The sequence below is a fragment of the Helicoverpa armigera genome, chromosome 26 (assembly GCF_030705265.1).
Source record: "Helicoverpa armigera isolate CAAS_96S chromosome 26, ASM3070526v1, whole genome shotgun sequence".
Taxonomy (NCBI): domain Eukaryota; kingdom Metazoa; phylum Arthropoda; class Insecta; order Lepidoptera; family Noctuidae; genus Helicoverpa; species Helicoverpa armigera.
Genome location: NC_087145.1, coordinates 7,146,713 through 7,166,668, shown reverse-complemented (window position 1 = coordinate 7,166,668; position 19,956 = coordinate 7,146,713). Strand labels below are relative to the sequence as shown.

The window sequence follows — 19,956 nt, the reverse complement described above, 5'->3', positions numbered from 1 at the left end:
TATGCGTTTTTCTACTGGTAATTAAATAGTAATTGCTCACGTCACAATAATGTTACATTCATTTGCATGACTAAACTATAAAGACAGGTTTTGATGAAATTAATATTCAAACTACTGGAATTAATGTAAATCATAGTTGATTTGTTTATGATTAATTATTTTAATAAAATGCTCTAGAGTCTAGGTGTTTCCTGAAGTGGCATGCAAACTACTTTATGAATCCGGATAAATCCGCCTATGTCACCCGGGACAGTGTACTTTCCTAACAGTGGAAGAGTTTTTAATTCCCTTCAGCAGTTTGACGTACAAAGAAGCATTAAAAAAATCCTCTTCTCAATATTAGTATAGACTGAAGTCATTCTAAAAGGTGTTGAATTTATACACTTTTAACCTGTAGAAAAACAAAACTTTAGGTACTATAAACGAACATCAAGGAATGTTATAAGAAACACAGCTATGTCTGACAATATTACAAGACAAACCTTTCTCTATCAATGTGTTCCTGTTCAAAACTTTCAGAAAACTACTATACCAAAATTCAGAATGACCCAGTAACTGTTTTAAGACCCGTGTATAATCTAATAACATGTAGTTTCCTCTTTGGCAGCGCACAATCGCCTGCCTACGTTAGGGCAAACATCTCTACAACCACTCTGTAAGCTGACTTATACAATATTCTAGTTACGGATCATAGTACCACGGGATATGCGAATATGTGGAGAACTAATTTAGTAAAGCAACCTGACTAATTTTGAGACAGTCAAGATCAATTTTCAGTATAAACAAGAACCACGGATTCCTTTACAGAATGCAGAAACTGCCATAACAATATTAAGGTGTAGAGAATGAAATGAACATCAGTGTAATGTTCAATCAAATCAAATTATTGACTGAGCCGTGATCTTCATGAGACCAAATTTTTGGAACCGTGCAACTGGTGTGATGTTCCATAAGAGCCGGCAAAGGTCTATTTGATATAAAATCATTTGAATTTGACTTTCACTTTGAATTGGCTCTATAAGATTTATGCCCAAAGACTAATTCTGACTAACTTTCACTATTGAACAACGCCCTGTTCAAACTAATGATTATAATGATCTTCAAATTAAGAAAGAATCTCCACATTGTCGCATATCACATGGTACTATGATCTTACCAAATGCTTAAACTAGCAATATACTAAAAAGCGCACTTGTTACAGCAACAAATGACTCGACGGGTTCGAACGGAGGGGCGGGAGGAGAGCCCCCCTCGGCGGCTGCGAGTCCTGACGCAGCAGCGCTGGTTGTCCTCCAACCTCCGGCGCCGCCGTACCCTCCGTATGCTCATTATGATGGTAAGTTAAATATAATCCTTTGTTACATGTAAAAAGTGAAAGAGAAGGAGAATTAGTATACCTACATATTTGTGTTATAGTGTATCAATACTTGATGGAGATTTGTGGATAGGTACTGTAGAGATGTAGTCTTAGTTAGATACTCTTTGGTGTTTCATATTCAATTCCTGGCCGGACAATGATATAAATAGAAATAGAATAGTTTTTATATATTGAAGTGTGTCACTTCACCCCCGAGTCAGAAAATAAACGCAACGTTAAAGTTTTTTCCAATCTTTTAATTGAATAACCTGAAGATCCCCGGTTCCTAGCGCGCCACGCGCTACAGTACCTAATGGAGGGTATTAAGAAATAAGAGTCACGTTTTATTCGCAGTCATGTATGTTGTTAAAGTAGTTATGGGAGTATTTAAAGAGACTGATAAAACAAGAGAGTACCTAATAAGCCAGGTACCTATTTGTTGGCCGAAACTAGTGTTTTAATCTGACGTCACTGAGAGGATATTTGTGTTAAAATTTCATTGGCTATAAAACAGTACGATCCATAATTATATTGTGAGTGTATTTTTGGTAGCAGAAAGGCTATATCGTTAAAGTATCCTACGGAATATATGGAGGTCATACAACGTAGGTACTTAGGACATAAAACGAGCATAAAAACTAAATTAGACACTAACTTTAAGAGCGTGTACGCTCGGCGCGCGATGTCAACTTTAGGTAATTCAACGCAAAAAACCGCGCAGACTAGCGTCGCGGCTGTGTGCGTGCCTATCATACTTCACGTATAGTCACACAAACCATTTTGATCCTTTCGAGTGAAATTGGTAGAACTAAAAAATATATTATTTAGTAAATAGTTAATAGCGGGAAAATAGTGTAAGTCTATGGATGTCTAAAATATAAAAGCATGAAAATAAGTCGTTAATACTTACACTCTTTTGCAAAAAAATCGGGCACCTATGAAAACCTTGGTTTTGAGGACTTTCTGTGTATTACATACAATTTTCAACAGTACTAAATAGTCGACTGATGATTAATGACAATGTTAAGAGTTTCTGTATTTTAACCGATTTCAAAAAAAGAAAGGAGGAGGTTTCAATTAGATTGTTTTGGGATTGTTCTCAATTTGATTGTTCTCGAATTCCCAAAGACGCCTGGACCGATTTGAAAAATTGATTGTTTATATGAATGGTCCAGTCCATCCAGACCGAAAAATTGTGGTCAAATTGCCGGAAAGCCAAATATTGGTGAAGAGCTTGGGTTTACCATTGCAAATAAAGTTTTAAGTTATCTATCCTATATGCTTCAAAAGTTATTCGAGATCAAAAGTCAACATTTGGGTACATCCAAAATGAAAAAAAAAAAATTATAGCTCGATTGGTAACAGACATCTGCAATAAGTGATTTCTAGCCTAAGGAGTCCGCCATATTGGATTTAGACTCGCGACACATTTTTTTTCGAGTTATTCATAGCAAGCCCTTTCATTTGATACCCATATCGTAGGAATGCATTACAAACATTTTTTTCTCCATCTTGGGTATACCGCCATATTGGATATAGAATCATACATTGTCATTAAAACTGAACATACAAACAAAATTTCAACTCAATCGATAAAAAAAATATGCCTCAAAATTGAGCTTTAAATAAAATAGTAATGTATCAAGATTTGTTTGTCGCGCTTGAAATGTACTCTATTCTCGGTATCCACGGCAGAGGTTATTCACCCTACGCGATGTGACGGAGCGACACGTCCTCTCTCTGTGAAGCCTTGCGGCGGTCTGGTTTGAGTTGACTCGCGTGCAGCGTTTTATAGCAGTTTTTAAATAATTTATAAAAAAATAAAAACGAGAGATTAAATTATAATATAAAGTTTATGTTTTAAAGAAAGAGTTATATTACTATAGTAAATAATTGTTATATTAAATTAAGTAAGATAGATAGGTAAAAAAAGCATTTGAAATTCACAATTTTTCACATTGTTAAAATATTTTTTTCTGAAAGATAGAGACCTAAATCAAAAAATGTTTTCAACTAACTATAGGCATGGGGATTTCGTCTATGAGTAAAAAAATAAATATGATTAAATTTGCCACTGTTTTCACATGAATTTAAGCTTCGAAATAGACGCTGAACGGGAATTTTATAAAACATCTGTTACGTTATAGGGGTTTTAAGTATTTAAACTACACAAAGTGAAATTTATGTTCAATTAACTATATAGACAGTGAAATTACCTTGCGTTATTAAAAAATAACATAGTTATAGGATAAGTAGTTACTGAGAAACAGAGGTTTGAAAAGTACCATTTTAGGCCAAATGGCGCGCGGTTGACGTACACGCTCTTAACAAGCACCATATTCATAAAATTCGTATATAAAATATTCAAATTAAAGGATGTATAAAACACTGTGGAAGTGTGGTGTGGTGAGATCTAAGTATTGCTTAAATAATTTAGAGGGTACCATATTTTTGCATTTAGACAAAAAATAAAGCGTCGACCGTTCTTTATTTTCAATGTTATTTATGAACAGAGATTCAGTAATTTACACGATAACATGCCAGCATCCTCTTACGTTTGAGAAAAGTACAAAAAAAGCGACAAACGAAATTTCGTCTCCCCCTCAATAAAGACCCACGCACAGCAATAAAACAATGAAAGCTAAAACAAAAGTAGCCGAACAGATAAACAGCAAGAATCACAGTTGAGAAAACAAAAGTGCAAAAAAGCTCAGGAAAAGCTTTCGACAAAGTCGAGTGAGCCACTCGGAGCCACTCCGTCGGAAATCTAATTTTCTCCTTGGACCCCGCAATCCTCTCAGTGTTATAACATCATAAAATTTCATACAGCGCCCGCAATTTTAGCACTTATGCATATTAAAGAGAGATTCTAAAATGGAGTGCCGCAAGGAGCGGTATGGGGGCCGCTCTTTACGCTTCTGGTCTTTAATCTGCCGCAATCTGCTTATCTTGGCGGAGGGTGGCAAGGGGGGGACGCAGACATCTTTAATAGCTCATTCGGGGCTCTATGCAAATAATTTTAGAGGGGTGGTTCGAAGGGGGATCATACGGGCTTTGTCTGGGCTAACGAACCGGGACAGAGTCTGCGGAACAGAAGTGCTGCTAGCTCAAACGGGTTTAGGCTCACGTTTATAAATATTAACCGAGGGTGGTGGGGGGTTGCAAGCGGTTACGCGTAAGTGTTCAGGGGGCGTGTTAGTGTTAAATTTGTTTGAGGCGTGCCGCTTCGGGAACATCCTATTAATGTTGAGTGCGGTACTGAGTGATCAAATTGGATGATGTTAATAAATAATGTCTTGGTAAAATTTAATCGTATCACTGATTTTGTGTATAGACAATATAAATATGAAATGAATTTATGCGAGTATTCGTAGTTACTCCGAGCACAAAGTGTGTGGGGTCAGAAAATTTGTATCGTAAAAGTACTTCAGTGTAATCTAATTACATGGGTGTCTGTTTATTTTATAGGAAAGCTTTTATTCAATTTGCATCTTAAAACTTACGAAACTATTAGCGGTCTCTTTGGTTTGAGATTTCCTTTACCAAAACGATTATCTAATTAGCGAATTTGCGAGAACAATAGACTTCAAACCATAAATCATTATGAGTTACCTTCGTAACTTGAAGGAAGGAGGAAGCGACCGCTCGAAGGACGGCCTGAAGTAAAAACATTTTATCTTCTAAGCGTTTTTTTTTATATTTAATTGTTTTGGCGGGATGTATTTTATTTCATACGAAACCTCAGTGTTTTATCTTTTTTGTTGTATACGATTATTTATGTCTTAAATGCAATACAAAGGTGCCAACGTTAGGATGATTACATCTTTATAAGGATAGTTTTTCTCGTATGTAAATATCAACTTGACCTGAAAACCCACTCGTTATCAATGATCGCAAAAATAATTTCAAACCGCGGTTTACTGGGAATCAACGTCTCTTCAAATCTTACAAGAATGAATAGACTTGAAGCCTAATATCGACATATTATTTTTTGTTTCATATTACTTTTCTTACTATATTTAAACAATTGTGTTACAGGTACGACAACATTAGCCAGTGAATACGCGTACGCGGCTCCCTACTCACAGTACTCGCCCTACGGAGGACCCTACTCGCATTCCGCCGCCACCGGCCTACTGTCCAAGTGGTAAGTTTATTAGTACCTATATTCTTAGCATACATTATGTAGTTAAATTAACACCATTTTGCAGCGAGAAAGATCGGCATCTATATTCATAATCACTTCGCTGTCCACGAAACAGACACAATAGTTAAACAATCGGCTGATCACATATGACTCAAGGCACAGGGAAGTTGTCTATGTACATAGTTAAAGTAACAACAGCTAACAGTTAGAAATACCAGTGAAAGATAGCAGATCAAAATTTACAAAAACTATCCTTTTGTAGTTAATGAAATTAGAAAAGAATGCACATTTTGTATATCAATCAAAAGGAAAGAATAATTTAATAAGTACTAAAAAGTCTAATAAATAAGTCATTGCCTAACGTAAAGAAAATCACTGTTGAAAATTAAAATCTTATATTAAATTCAAATTAATCTTAACCATTTCCCTGTGAACCAAACGGAAAGAACCAATCTCAATCAATAAAGCACACAGGTGCTAAAACACTTCCCTGAGGTACGCCCTCTAAAAACTGACCGTTAAACCTCTCTAAGTGATAAACGGTTCAGATTTATATCCAACACATCGCCATTTGTTACTCAGAGCCTGCTAAACGACCAACGGTTTAAAACCTTTTAAATTCGACGAACTGTTAATGTATGTGCGGCTTATCGAAGGCTTTTGTTAATTCGTTGTTGTTTTTTTGTTGAAAACGCATGTAAAGCAAAAATACAAACTGGCGGGTTCCTGATAAACTGCCGATAAATATGTTCAGAAGGCTGGGAATTGTGTAAACTATGAATAGAAAACTAGTACGAGTATATGAAAATAACATTACGAAATATATATTTTTTTTAATTTTGAGCTATACATATGAACCCGACAATGTACTGTCTGTTTACTTTAATTGCTATAACAAGATATACATACATATTATATTCATTGTTAATAAGAATTCTTTGAAACTAGTTAATAATATTCTTAGTAAGAATATACCAATATCATTATTATTAGATTTCTAACAAGACAACATACACCACAATAAATATAAAATCACCCGGAAACAATATGAACAAAAGTATTCAAAACACCAATAACCCTGAAATCCCTCAGAAATTCACTGACAATCCGACAATTGGAATACAAAGAATCACTCTCACAATACTGTTTTGATTCTACCATCAAATTAGATACAAAATCCCAATCCCATAGGTGCTACATCAAAGCTACTGTAGCACACCAACTTATTTCAACATCAATAAACAACATTTCTACACAAATATCATCTCTATGACCTTCATCTTAAACCTCATGATTCATTTTGCCATCAGCAATGTCAACTTGGTTTTTCTCTATAGGGTCGGATGTGTTTCAAATTCTATATGGATTCGCGTGTTGTCGGTCCAAAGATGTGTTTTGTGTATCCTATGATGATAATGGGAAAAGGAATATGAATATTTTGGTCTTTGATTTTAATTAATCTTCTTACCTTTTTTGTAAAAATTCGTTCTAAAGTGAAGAGAAACAATAATTTAGAGCACAAATGAATAACATTACAAGTTATTCAGCGACATCCTATGGGAAAGGCTCCATGCACCCAGATAAAAAGGACCCTAATACACACGTTATCAAACACAGAAAATATTTTCCAATGGGCGAACGTAAGCAAACAAACAAACCCTTTTTCCTTATAATAGTAGCATATGTATATTACAATTAAATTATGTTTATTATGTTCATTTGCCTACCTATTAATTTCAAGCATTTTTTGTAATTTAGACAAACTTGTCCGACTAATATCCAAGAAATTAAAACAAAATCATTTCAAAAGCACCCCAATCAAATTAACTGTCATCACTACAAAAAAAAACATTATTAAAACTAAATCAATCGACTCAAAATAAATCAGGAACACAATAGGGCTGCACTCGCACATTTGTTGTCCCGTCCCTGTATTCGTCCCTTAGGATAGCGACAAAGGGCACAGCACTGTCCCTTGAGACACGGATAACTTACAGGGCATTAAATTTAAGTGATTCTTGTGAGTGTACTTTTAAAGTTAGGATTGGGGAAATGCTAGCAATATGGAGAATTTTTTAATATATTGTTTTCTATTGATTCTATTGTTTTATTTCTTGGTGATGAGCATGTAGATGTAGAGGATAGAACGACCAAAGAAATTATGGATGTAATGTATGAAAGTCGATATGGCTACGCTACTTGTGAAATGACGGTAGATAGAAGAAGAAAACAAACATACGCAATGACTAGTGATTTTCAGTGGTCTTTTCATCATAAAAACTACCAAATATTGAATAGCTTGTTGAAAGCCATCTTCAAGACGAATATTCTAAGATACATAGTACTTTTTCTCTGCTTTAAACTCATCATCATCATCATTGGCCACAGCACAGAGCATCTTAGTCAGATGATTGTGGCTTTAAACTAGTCATCTGTTAATTACTTATTAGTTTTTTTTTTCTTTTTTAAGGTTTTTTCTTCAGATTTAATTTAGCCTGCCTTATGAACAATACTAATAACAATTTCTTTGTTCTAGATATCAACGTACGCCGTGCGAGTAGTGGCAGTCGGCGGATAACAACGAACAAACATAAGTGATAATCGGACACTAAACTTATATGTATATCGATTGATCATGTGAGAAAATTAGTTTTATTTCTATAGGCAATCTCCTTTGTAGATAAATTAATATATTTGTACAATCCTTTATAATCTTTATTTCCTAAAAGCCTAATTTTATTCAGGTCAGTACATTTGCTTTCTCGAACATTTAAAACAATTAATAATTCATTTATACTCATTATATTTAATTAAATGAAAGTTCAGAGAGCCAAAGTTACTTCACTACGTTAAGATGTAAATAATGTATTTTAATGAAATTGTACTTAATTCATTTAATGTCATTAATAGGATTAAGGTTTATTCTCTTTTTTTACCTCAGCATAGTTACAAAGTAGTGGGTAATTTTGTGTAACATTTAATTTTTAATACTTCCAATTTATGTTTATTTAAGCTGTCCTGTGTGCACAATGGAATGAAGATTTTACATTTAAAATCATTTATTATACATTTAAAATCGTTATCATTTATATAAGTTATCTAATTTATTTCTTTTGTATTGTTATTGAATATATTTGCTTCCTATGAAGCGTTTAACAAATTACTTGGCAAGTCAACTGCTTAGTGTATTATTTAGAATATTTTTTTGAAATTACTATGAGATTATTCGTGTTTTTTTTGTACTTTTTATATAAAAAATGGTTAGTTTTAATTATACGTGTATAGCATGTTCAAATTAGCACGCTGTATGCCATAATTATATAAAAATAATAAGTTCAAATAATTGTTTTATTGTAAAAGAAATATTAGTTATCAAATCTTATCGTTTCCGTCCATTTATTATTATTATTGATTATTAATTTCTCAGTTGTAATTGAGATTTGTTTAAATGTAAATAATATTTTCTCTTATCCCGATGAGCATGATTTTAATATTGTTTTAAAACATACGTCATACAGTTTAGAGAAACGCCAAAGACTTAAAAAAATATTGTAACGTCTTTAGTTTACAGCGCAGTAATAATAGTTTAATTTTATATGAAAAACAAGCAATAACTTTTCACCAAAGATACAAAATAGCGGGCCTTTTTCTGATGAAACTTTTAATATAACCCTTTTAAATTAAAATTATTAAATCATGTTTTTAAACAATGTTTTGTGAAGTTGATTTTAGATTTTAAAATAGTTTTTTTTTTCAATTCTTTATAATTTTGTATAATACTATCTATTTTTTAAATAAATGTATTAGATAAAAGGTCTGAGCTGTATAAAGTATTCTACTCATTTTTGTATAATAATAATAATTTGCATTCTTCCTATTTATTAAATAATTTGGTGTCGCTTATTATTTCACAAAGCATATCGTAAGTGATCGTTGTGATCGACATAATAATAGATGAATGATAAAAAAACATGGATTTTTCTGTTTAATTTTATAATAATAAAGTATATTTGTAAGGCAAACGCACCAGTACGAAATAAAGCATTATGAGTTTATAAATTTAAACTATTTTATTTTTTCCTTCTTATTACCACGTTGACCACCACTTTTTTAGTAGAGGTGCATTCGACCTGATCTCTCTCCGGTGGTGTCGGATTGCCGTCCTATCGGGCTATGAGAGTGAAGGAATAGTAAGTGCACCTGTGTCTGCGCAAATGCTTGTGCACTATAATATGTCCTGCGCAGTTGGCTAATCTCCTTATATGAGAACAGACACCGTGGCTGATAATCGGCTAGGAGGACATCATCAGTAGAGTACCTACATACTTCCTTCGGGGAAAGTGAAGTGAAACCGTGGGCGAAAGATAATTCATTTTATAAGTAAAACATTGATAATACTTTGTGGTCACAAAACCGTATCTAACTCTTATTAGCTGTCTAGACAAATGTAGGCTTTTCGGCTATAATTTCGAAGTAGTTCTCTTAGATGGTCGAGTCTACCATGTCCCTGCACGAAATTATTTATCAAAGACAAAAAAGTTTGTTTGTTATTTTTATAAAAAATATTGACCGTCAATACAACCAACCTTCTCTTCAAAAAGCAAAAAGCAAGAAACATCAAAATGACATTGGATTTTTTTGCTGAAATAATGGACAAAACGTCACGAAGAAAACAATTAACAGAATCAAAATCCCAAAATGTGATACAGGTCATAACTAAAACAACCACTGAATAAATACCCAAAATGTAACTAACAACACCCACTTCAATAAGAAAGCAAAATTAATCTTTACAAACTATAATTTCAAGGTCTAATAACTTGATTTTTTTTTAATGTCTCCTAAAAAGAAGAAGAAGGCTAAGGACGAATGTGAAGCGGATCCCCCCCTACCCCGCTGCAAACCCCCTCCAGACATATGTAAGGAAACTGGCCTAACTCCTGCTGAAAACGCCATGTGTGCTGAAAGAAAGAGAAACGCTCTCAAGACACCACCGCCTACTATAAAGAAACTTTGTCCCAAAAAGAATAAAAATCCATCTTCAGCACAACCAGAAAACCCTCCTTGCTAAGAAATTAAAGATCTATTCATAGAAGAAATCAATAGTATTGAAACTTTTGATGTACGCGATACAGATCAATATAACGTTTGTCAATATCAAGGAGATGTGGGGGATTTGGTACGACTTGATACTCGACGCTGTAAATTCCATGTCAAGTTTGGCGAGAAAATTGAAGGATATCTTGAGCTTAAAGTTCATACAAAACAGGTTGTGGACAAGGAGGAAACAGTTGCAGATCCTTTATTACCCACAGCCTTGGAACAATTGAAAAGTAAAGATGTCAACCTCTCGAATGTTGAATGTTTTCGTACTGATCACAATTTTTAAGCTGTCTCTGACTAGACATTTGCTTCTGTACGTGACCTTGAGTATAATCGAACAATTTGGGTCTAACAGACGAAACAATAATGTTACTCCCATTGATGCAAACCAAGACATACTCCTAAGACATAATGTATCCAGCTCAACGATTTTCTATCAGCTCGTTTTATTAATGATCTTATCATTCTTTAAATTAGGATTGTATCTGAACACTAAATTCTGTGTTTCTTAAAATGTTAATATTTTAACACTCAAATACAATTCTATTTGGCTACTACACTTTGTTGTTTCATTTTATGTTTATCTCATACTAGCGACCCGCCCCGGCTTCACACGGGATAAGAGTATTTCCCTACCAGTTAATGGACGTTATTACATATAAACTTTCCTCTTGAAACACTCTATCTGATTAAAAAACCGCATGAAAATCGGTTGCGTAGTTTTGAAGATTTAAGCGTACAAACTGACATAGGGACAGAAAAAGCGACTTTGTTTTATACTACGTATGTAGTGATAGTGATGCACATAACTGTGTCTACACCACGATTAAGTTTTGTGGAGCAATTCAGATGTATTGTAGGTTCTTTTGCGCTTACGCACTCGTACAATGAATATCACAGAATTAGGTCTGATTATCATTTCGGAGGGGACGACAAACTTAGTGGGCCCCGGCTATCATTGAACATCTTTGGCAGTTGTTAGATCAGTCAGTAGCTGATAACAAGCCTTACCAAAGTGCTGGGTATGATTGCTGGGGTTGCAGGTCAGACAGGCAATAAGAAAGACGAATTGTGTTCGGCTCGTGCTCCGCTTGTGCTCGGCTCTCCTAGCGTAGACGCAGCTTTATAAAAAAACACTGGTACTAAGCTGCCTCCAGTTGACAGTTCGACATCAGATGATTTTATGATGATTCTACATTGGTCACAAGTGTAAGGTTTGTGTTTAGTAAAAGTTCATAACTGCGGCATTGAGGCCAACTAACCTAATGATAGTTTAAGATGTTAAAAAGAAATATCTATAAAATCCATGAAAAGAGGAAATCCTTTATTAAAACCTCAAAACCCAAAACACCAGTAAATAAAACTCTTTACTTCAACCAAAGCCAAATACCATTTAAAACATAAGAAGAAAAATTCTGTCAAGACCACAAGATCATCTGTCACAAAAACAATGGTTGCAAATTCAACGTAAAAACTGAAGACTTTAACAAAACCAGTCAGAATGTAATTCTCCACCAAAAAATTCAAAACCACATCAGCCCAGGACTTCAAGAAACAATCTACAGTAACTTTCATAATGGATGGGAAAAAAGCAAGGGATCCGAGATGTCCTCCTAAGAAGAACACAAAATGCCCGCCTGGTGAAATTAATCCGTGCACACTTATTCCAGAGCCTACTAGGTCCAAGAAAAAGGGTGGACCATTAAATTGTGATACTGAAGAAGAAGAGCAATGTGATCCCCCAGGACCGGATCCAGCTGAAGCGAAAGCACAGCTTAAAAAGCAACACGAGGAAGCCTGTCAAGCGCCCAAAACTAAAACTTGCGGTGAAACTAATAAGAAGAAGACCAAAAGACCATGTTAGACTGGAAATCTATGGATATTAAGACTGATTGCAAGGAACACAGCCGAACAGATTACTTCTTTTATATAACCAAACTGTTAATTTGAACCGACAGAATTAAATAACATTAAATCCAACTCATTTCTCTATTTTTTATTTCCTTTTAAGTATGCTTGAGCATAATTTGATACTCCACTATAAACTAGATACACTAACAAGATTTTTCCATCCCATTGGGCTTTAAATGAGAACAGTCCTCGTGTTTGACAATTGAGCACCATTAAAGCAAAGACTATAATGTATACATTAAAGATGGTGTTTGCATAACATTCTAGTTTCGACCTGACATGGTCAGAATCATTCGTAACTTCTTTCTTCTGTTTTAATAACTTACACAAACTGTTGGTTAACCCCATAGTATTTTATAGTAACCCCATAGTAAGCTATTTTTTAGCTCGTGTTATGGGTGTTATCCTGACTGATAAACTACATGTACTTTTAACATTAAAATGTATATACACATAAAAAACATATGAATGATAAATGTTATAAGTAGTTATAAATATATAGCTGTGTTAGCGAAGAAACATACTCATCACAATGTTGATCGTACCGGGAACTGATCAGGGTACCATGCCCGCCTCCACTATATATTTTGTGGTTTGGGCCTCCACATACTGTAGAGTGTAGACTGTGACACGTGAGCCCGAATAATAATTTACATAAAACTTCAAAGCACCTTTGGTCTTCCAGAACTTTTTCAAAGATAGATATCATCAAATGAATACCAAACTAGTTCTAAGCCCTGTTCTAAGTCCTTGTTGCCCTTTAACAAAATAATAATTCCTTCTTCCAGAGCTGCAGTAACTTTTTGAACAAAACCGGAGCCCTTTTCCAGTAGCCTGCAACAGACATGCGCAAGTTTTATCTATGTTATATTATGCTGAATGATTAAACCTCATCAATAGAATAAACCTTTTTTTAGCGCCAACTTCGTACATTTTTATTTTTTATTAATTATCAACCAGTCATTTAAACATACAATACATTCTTCTTGGTACACACGTATTTTTAAGAACAATAGATACCTATCAATTCATCCAACTGTCACAAAATTGCAATTCAATGCCATGAAAAGATGGCATGAAAATCCAATATAAATAAATAACAAAACAATAGCATCTACCCGCTGAACTCTGTCAAAATGTAAGTCTTTCAATAACCCATAAATCCCCCTAATTACAAATATTATGCATCCCGAAAAATTGGGATTCGAAGACTGTGACCTTAATTCAATTTTCAAAGCTATCGACAAAGACACCCAGACCATCGAAGCCAACTCCGTCAAAAGTTCAGAGAGTTCAGTAAAGTCATATAAATTACCCCTGCCGAGAGAACTAGAGAAACCTGAAGATGGTACAATTAAGGTATTCTCGTTTTGTCAGGTAATACAGGATCCTGATTGCCCGAAACTCGTTACAATTGTCAGAGAATCTGTCACTGAAGAGGTTCACAAACACAACGAATCACCGAATAGTGACGCTGTCTCAAACAGGTACAGGTATTGCAAAGAAGTTATAAAGCCTTATCTAAAAGATTACCCACCAGATTGCCCTGATTCTGGAGAACTACTCTTAAGGGATGCAATAATAACTGCTAATGAAGAGTTCCCCGAGTACCCACCCTGTTACGAAGTCCCTGTAAATGAATCTGACATACAACCGGAGCACAAAACAAAACAAGAAGGAAAGTATATACCACCCATTCAATCAAAAAAATCGGATAAACCTCTCTGTCCTCCTGTCCAACCTCCTGCCTGTATTCAACCAAAGCCAGATTTAGATTGTACTAAAAAGACATCCCATAAGGATTTAAAGCCCAAACAATCAAAAAAGGATCTAATTCCTGCTAAAAAGTCTAATACTTCAAAACAATCTAGTACTTCCAAAAAATCTAATACTTCAAAAAAATCTAGTACTTCAAAAAAATCTGATCATAAAAGCACGAAGATAGCCGATTGTGTAGCTGAAAAAGCTGCTTTGAGGAAAGCCGAAAAATGCTTAGCCGAAAAAGCCTTAGCTGCTAAGTGTTGTGAGAAAAAACTAGCACAAAAGGAATGTACTTGTCCAGCCAAAAAATCCGATAAAGATCTTAGTAAAAAATGTGAAAAGAAATCTAGTAAAGATTCATGTAAAAAAAAGTCTAACAAGGATTTATGTTTGAAACCATCTGATAAAAATATAGCTAAGCAGGGATGTACTTGTGATGATAAAAATTCCGACAAAGACAAACCGCATCTTATACTCTGCCCAGGTCAAAAAGTTCCTAAAATTTGCATAGAGATTACTGATCCAAAATGTTGTCCAGAAATCCCACAGCCAGCATTCTGTGAAGACGAAGACAAACGGAGACATCAAGACGAAGCCTGTCAAGAGGATTTATTTCCACCAGAAAATTGCGCCCCCGAAGTCGTAGAAGAGTGTAATTGTGGAGGAAGTCCAAAAGACGACGATTGTCCAGAAAAACCAGGAAAGGAAAAATCTTCAAAATCAAATCCAAAGGCCTCCTGGCCCCCTAGCATAGGAAAAAAAGATCATACTAACAAAAAAGACGGCTCGCCTGAGAAGAAAGACTGCCTTGGTTGCCTTTTAGAGTCTTTACGACGTATATCATCTGACGCAGAATCGTGCAAACGTAAGGCCGAAAAGTGTGCCGAATTAAAAAAGAAATTATCATCTGAAAAAAAACCGTGTCCTCCACCCACAAAACCTCCAAGCAAACCACCCGATTCTCCTAAGCGCAAAATGGGAGACTGTCCATCAGAGAACCCACCCTTAAATTGTAAGCCCAAGGCTAAAGCTCCATGTCCTAGCACCCCCATCGATGTGTGTTCCCCCAAAGAACGCAAGTCATCGCAAAAAGGTGGTTCGAAAGTCGGTGAGGAAAGAAGCAAAAAGGGAGCAGGCGGAAGCACTAGCACGCGTAAAGTTGATGAATCGGTCAAAGGCAATCTAGTTCAAGTTCAAGCCGAAGAAAGACAATTAGGTTCATGTACGTGTACTACAAATGCCGAAGTTAAATCAGCTATAGACGCACATCACAAGACTTTGGCAACCCTTAAATGCGCTATGGAAGACTTCATGTGTAAGATGTATAGAACCACACAGGAGGCCGTGACAGTAATCACCACTGAAAGTGCCAAGCAGCTGCAAAAGATAAAGAAATCCGCTTCCAAATCGTCTGATGAGTGCAGACCACCGAAGAAAGTATGCGATACCCGTAGCAAGAATAATTTGAGAAGATTTAGTATAGTGAACATAGATAACCCAAACCCAGACACGTTAAAGAAATTGCCTGATTGCGTACCCCCGGTCGGCCATGACGGTCCTTTGAAATACTTTGACGCAGTAGTTTCTAAAGTAGATTCTGCAGCATCAATGATAAGCGATACGCTTGCCTTTGACATGCCAAAACCTTTGAAGCCAAGAACATTTAACGACTGCAGTTCTGAGTATGACGTTCCCAATACTACTAGGCCTTATCCATCAGATATCACGAACGTTTTGGAGTCTGAAGGCACATCAAGCATGTTCGCATCATGGAGAGACAAGCTTTGGGCTATGTTCATTGAAGATGAAAATAAGCCAGAAGTCGAGATTGCTTCCAAACAATCAGGATCGGTAACATCGGAAAGTGATGAAGATCTTTTACATAAGCTGATTGATTAAAATTGATAAGTGAATACCTAATGTTTTTGTTTTATTTATGTTTATTTGGGAAACTATTACCACATTGCTTATCGTAGTAGGAATGAGCCGATGGCAATAATATAGTCTGTTTGAGATTTTAGTGGGTAAAGTACAGTGGACTCATAGTCCGCTGGTAGATATGTTCTTGTCTAGTGGCTGATTTCGGACCGACTTACTACAGATTAAAATACGCGATCCATTGGTTATCGAGTAATTGAAGATTGAACCCGTGGAACCCGCGCCAACCACGAGGCAAATCAATTGATTTTATCTTTTACGAGCTATTGTCCACGGTTTCACCTGAGTCTCGTGAGAACTACCCGTACCAGGATAAATTATAGCGTAGGTTAATCAGGAATAGTCTTCACTAATGTGAATAAAAGAAAACTTTGAAAAAGTTGTTTGTAATCACAAATGTACAAGTAGTAATATTACCAGTCACCCTATACATATCGATACCCTGTATATCGATGCCTTGTACGAAAATAATTCTGAAATCAGACCTTTTTGAGACTAAACAACTAACCTTTTTGGTGCGTAACAGAATACAATGAACAACAATACTGGCCAAATTAATCTATGCTTCAATTCTCAATACTTTTTATAACACAAACAATATAAAGAAAACGCATGAAGTCCGCCAGTCTACCAGTCTAATACTAAAAAATCGAGAAAAACGAACAAAAATGACTTCGAAAATTTAAACACAGCATGTCTAATCACGAGAACTGTGGAAACTGCAGAAGGAAGAGTAAATGTCTGCCATGTGTGAAGCCCTACTCCCAGGATTCGCTTTGTGAGGAGAAGCACCAAGTGGTCCACAATTGCATGGGCGCGAACCAAACGGCTTGCCAATGCACCGCTGAGAACCCTTGCTGCAAAAAAACAGAAAACAAGTACAATCACAGGAAATCGCATAACCACTAAAATTGACAAGCTTGGGAATATTTGGAAAATAATTTGCTATTTTAAAATATCATTTTAATCAAGTAAGTTCCTTATTCCACCATCTTCTTCTTTTTACTCTGTTCCAAAGGTATTTGGGGAATTAAATCATTTTTCTCGTGGTTTTCCTCTGCCTTTGTAGCATATAGTTTACACCCTCTCATAACATGATCATGCCACGACAAGTACTGACCTCTCGTTTTATCTGTCACACTCATCCACAACATAATACCATGATCGTCTGTATGTACCCAACAAGGGTGTTTATGTTATGTTACAGCCTTTTTATCGTCCCACTGCTGGGCTGCGGCCTCCTCTCACACGGAGAAGGGTTGAGCATTAATCACCACGCTTGCTCAATGCGGGTTGGTGATTTCAGACTATATAGTCCAGGTTTCATCAAGATGTTTTCCTTTACCTTTTTATCAGCCATTGGTGTCCAAGATATACTTAGAAAGTACATACAAACTTAGAAAAGTTGCAGTGGTACTTGCCTGACCTGGAATCGAACCCACGCCCTCATACTCGAGAGGTTGGTTCTTTACCCACTAGGCCACCGCGACTATTATACACACGACAAGGGTGTTTATTATCAACTAATTTGCTTGTCTTTTCAGACGCAAATCCAATGGGGGACGCTGTACACGTGAAGGTCTGTGAGGGGGCGCCATACGATGAGGATGAGGATGACGACCCCCCACATCCCTGTGATGACCCCCCGCGTCCCTGCAATCCATTCAAAGTGGAAGGGGACTGTCCATTTCCTTACCTCTGTTTTGAAAGGTTAAAGAATCCATCTATAGGTAGTAAGTATTTTCAAATAAACTAGGTTGGCATGGATGCCGTCGCGTTTATTACTAATATTATAAGTTTTTTCTTTCTATGGTTCCTTTCAAAGCAGCAGTTTTTTATAAAAAAGATTGATTTCCAGCAAAGTGCCTGGGAGTCCCGTTCATGCATGCAAAAATTTGTGGTAAAAAGGGCAAACCTACTGCGAAAACAGTGGAGGAAGGTCATCATCCTTGTGACCCTCTGCCCCCATGCAGCACGATGAAGAAGATGAGAACATGTCGAGAACCGGCGCTATGCTTCCACAGGATCAAAAACCCTGAATGGCCGAAGAAACCTATTACGTCAGATTGCAATCCCGATTTATAGAATATATTATAAAATTATAAAATGTCATGAAATAATAATAATAATATGTTTGGTGGATTGGTTGTTTCATTGATCGTCATTACACTTGTCGTTGGGTTAACCAAAGTTGGTTCTACATACTCCAAACCTGTAAAGGTGGATTTAGACAATACGAGCTTGGGGCTAAGGGCCGAGTCACCGGAATGGTAGCGGCTAGCAGCGACGCGTGTGAAATATTTTTATAAATGACATACTTAAAAGACCAGTATCGCTTATAAAGGTGTCGCGAGGCCACCTGCGACTTGTGGTGTTTCCACCCGCAGCTGCCAGCCGGCCACGTTAGGCCGCTGGTGGCACCGCTGGTGGCACCAGAGAGTATATAATCACTACGTTTTAGGTGGCACCGCGGGTGGCTGTGCGGTCCAATGTGCGGTCCTCACAGATCATAGATGATATCTCTGTTAGAAACTCTTTTCTCGGTAGTGTATCTGGCCATTTTTATATCTATTCCCACATCACATCCTAAAAAAAAAATCACGTGTCCAAACGTCACTGCAACACCATAGTGTATTATCTATGGCAACACCGACCGTCCGATGGACAACACGTCACCACCAAAATAGAATTTCCATAGCCCAAACCAACAATGGGTCAAATCTTCATGAGAAAATGTCACCCGGACCCAGGAGACCCACCACCACCACCACCACCACCGCCTATCCCGCCGCAAACACCATGTGAAATACAAAAACTCGCGCAGTTGAAAGCTAAGAAGGCAAAATTGAAGAAATGTGTACCAATCTGCAAACCACCACCACCACCACCAAAAGCCAAGCCCTGCGAAGACCAGGGCTGCCTCTGCATCGAGCGAGTGAAACACCCATTCTACCCAAACCCCTGCGAACTTAACCAACAGATTAAGTGCGTTGTCGAAAGAGTCCTTCCTGGAAGACCTCGATGTGTGTACTTTAATGAAAAAGGGATAGACCACAATCCTGTGGGTGTTCCATGTAGACGAGACCCTCCACCTGCATCAGCACCACCCCGTCCACTTACCACTTGTGAACAACAAAAGAAGATCAGAGAAGCATACCTAGCTAGATACCGAAAGAATAGGGAATGGTAACATGGTCTAAATTAACTATCTGAAATCAGCAACCACAAAGTTACAGTCATTTGCAGTCGAACAAAATATAAGTTTTAAATAAAATCTTGTTTTTCTTTTGTCGCTGACCGTACTAGCTCTTCCGTAACTTTCGAACGATCTCTCACCCTGCCAAGCGCACAACCCTGGTAGGAGAGATAGTCCTTGAGATCAATTTTCAGAAACGATTACCGCGTATTTGTTTTGCCAGAGTTTTCAGGGTAGCGCCGCAATTATCCTTGTCCACCAAGAATTTTTGAGTGGTGGGGGTAGTTCTCCACCAACCCCGCACGTCACAAATCCAGAACAGCACAATGTGATTGCATGGTATGCCATGCAATAACAGGCTTGCCCTATAGACTATGGGCATTTTTATTGCCTTGTATATTTGCCTGTACTCATACCAGCTCTCATGAGCGATTTTTAGTATACTTTTCACTCTATTGGCGCATCCACTCATGCCGCCGGCTTATGCCGCCGAGTTTCAGACCGCCTTGCCGCTGAATGCAGGCCGCCGGCTTTACCGGCGGT

The 19,956-nt window shown here is 36.7% G+C and overlaps 2 protein-coding genes across 6 annotated transcripts in view; both read left to right on the top strand.

The window, feature by feature from the left end:
- The window catches only part of LOC110372673 (paired box protein Pax-5), a 99,983-nt gene extending 90,434 nt beyond the window's left edge, over nt 1-9,549 (top strand). For 4 of the 5 annotated variants that reach the window (XM_064041818.1, XM_064041819.1, XM_064041817.1 and 1 more), the window contains 4 exons: nt 608-655; nt 1,202-1,336; nt 5,396-5,504; nt 8,041-9,549. In XM_064041818.1, coding sequence (XP_063897888.1) covers nt 608-655; nt 1,202-1,336; nt 5,396-5,504; nt 8,041 — 293 coding nt within the window. In that variant the 3' untranslated portion in view covers nt 8,042-9,549. The remainder of the gene's footprint in view (nt 1-607; nt 656-1,201; nt 1,337-5,395; nt 5,505-8,040) is intronic. The other variant, XM_064041820.1, reaches the window with a different exon arrangement.
- Nucleotides 9,550-13,513: 3,964 nt separating this feature from the next.
- On the top strand, nt 13,514-16,199 carry LOC110372669 (axoneme-associated protein mst101(2)). Its single transcript, XM_021329562.3, has one exon. The coding sequence runs from the start codon at nt 13,701-13,703 to the stop codon at nt 16,176-16,178; it is 2,478 nt and encodes an 825-aa protein (XP_021185237.3). The 5' UTR covers nt 13,514-13,700; the 3' UTR covers nt 16,179-16,199.
- Nucleotides 16,200-19,956: the final 3,757 nt, after the last annotated feature.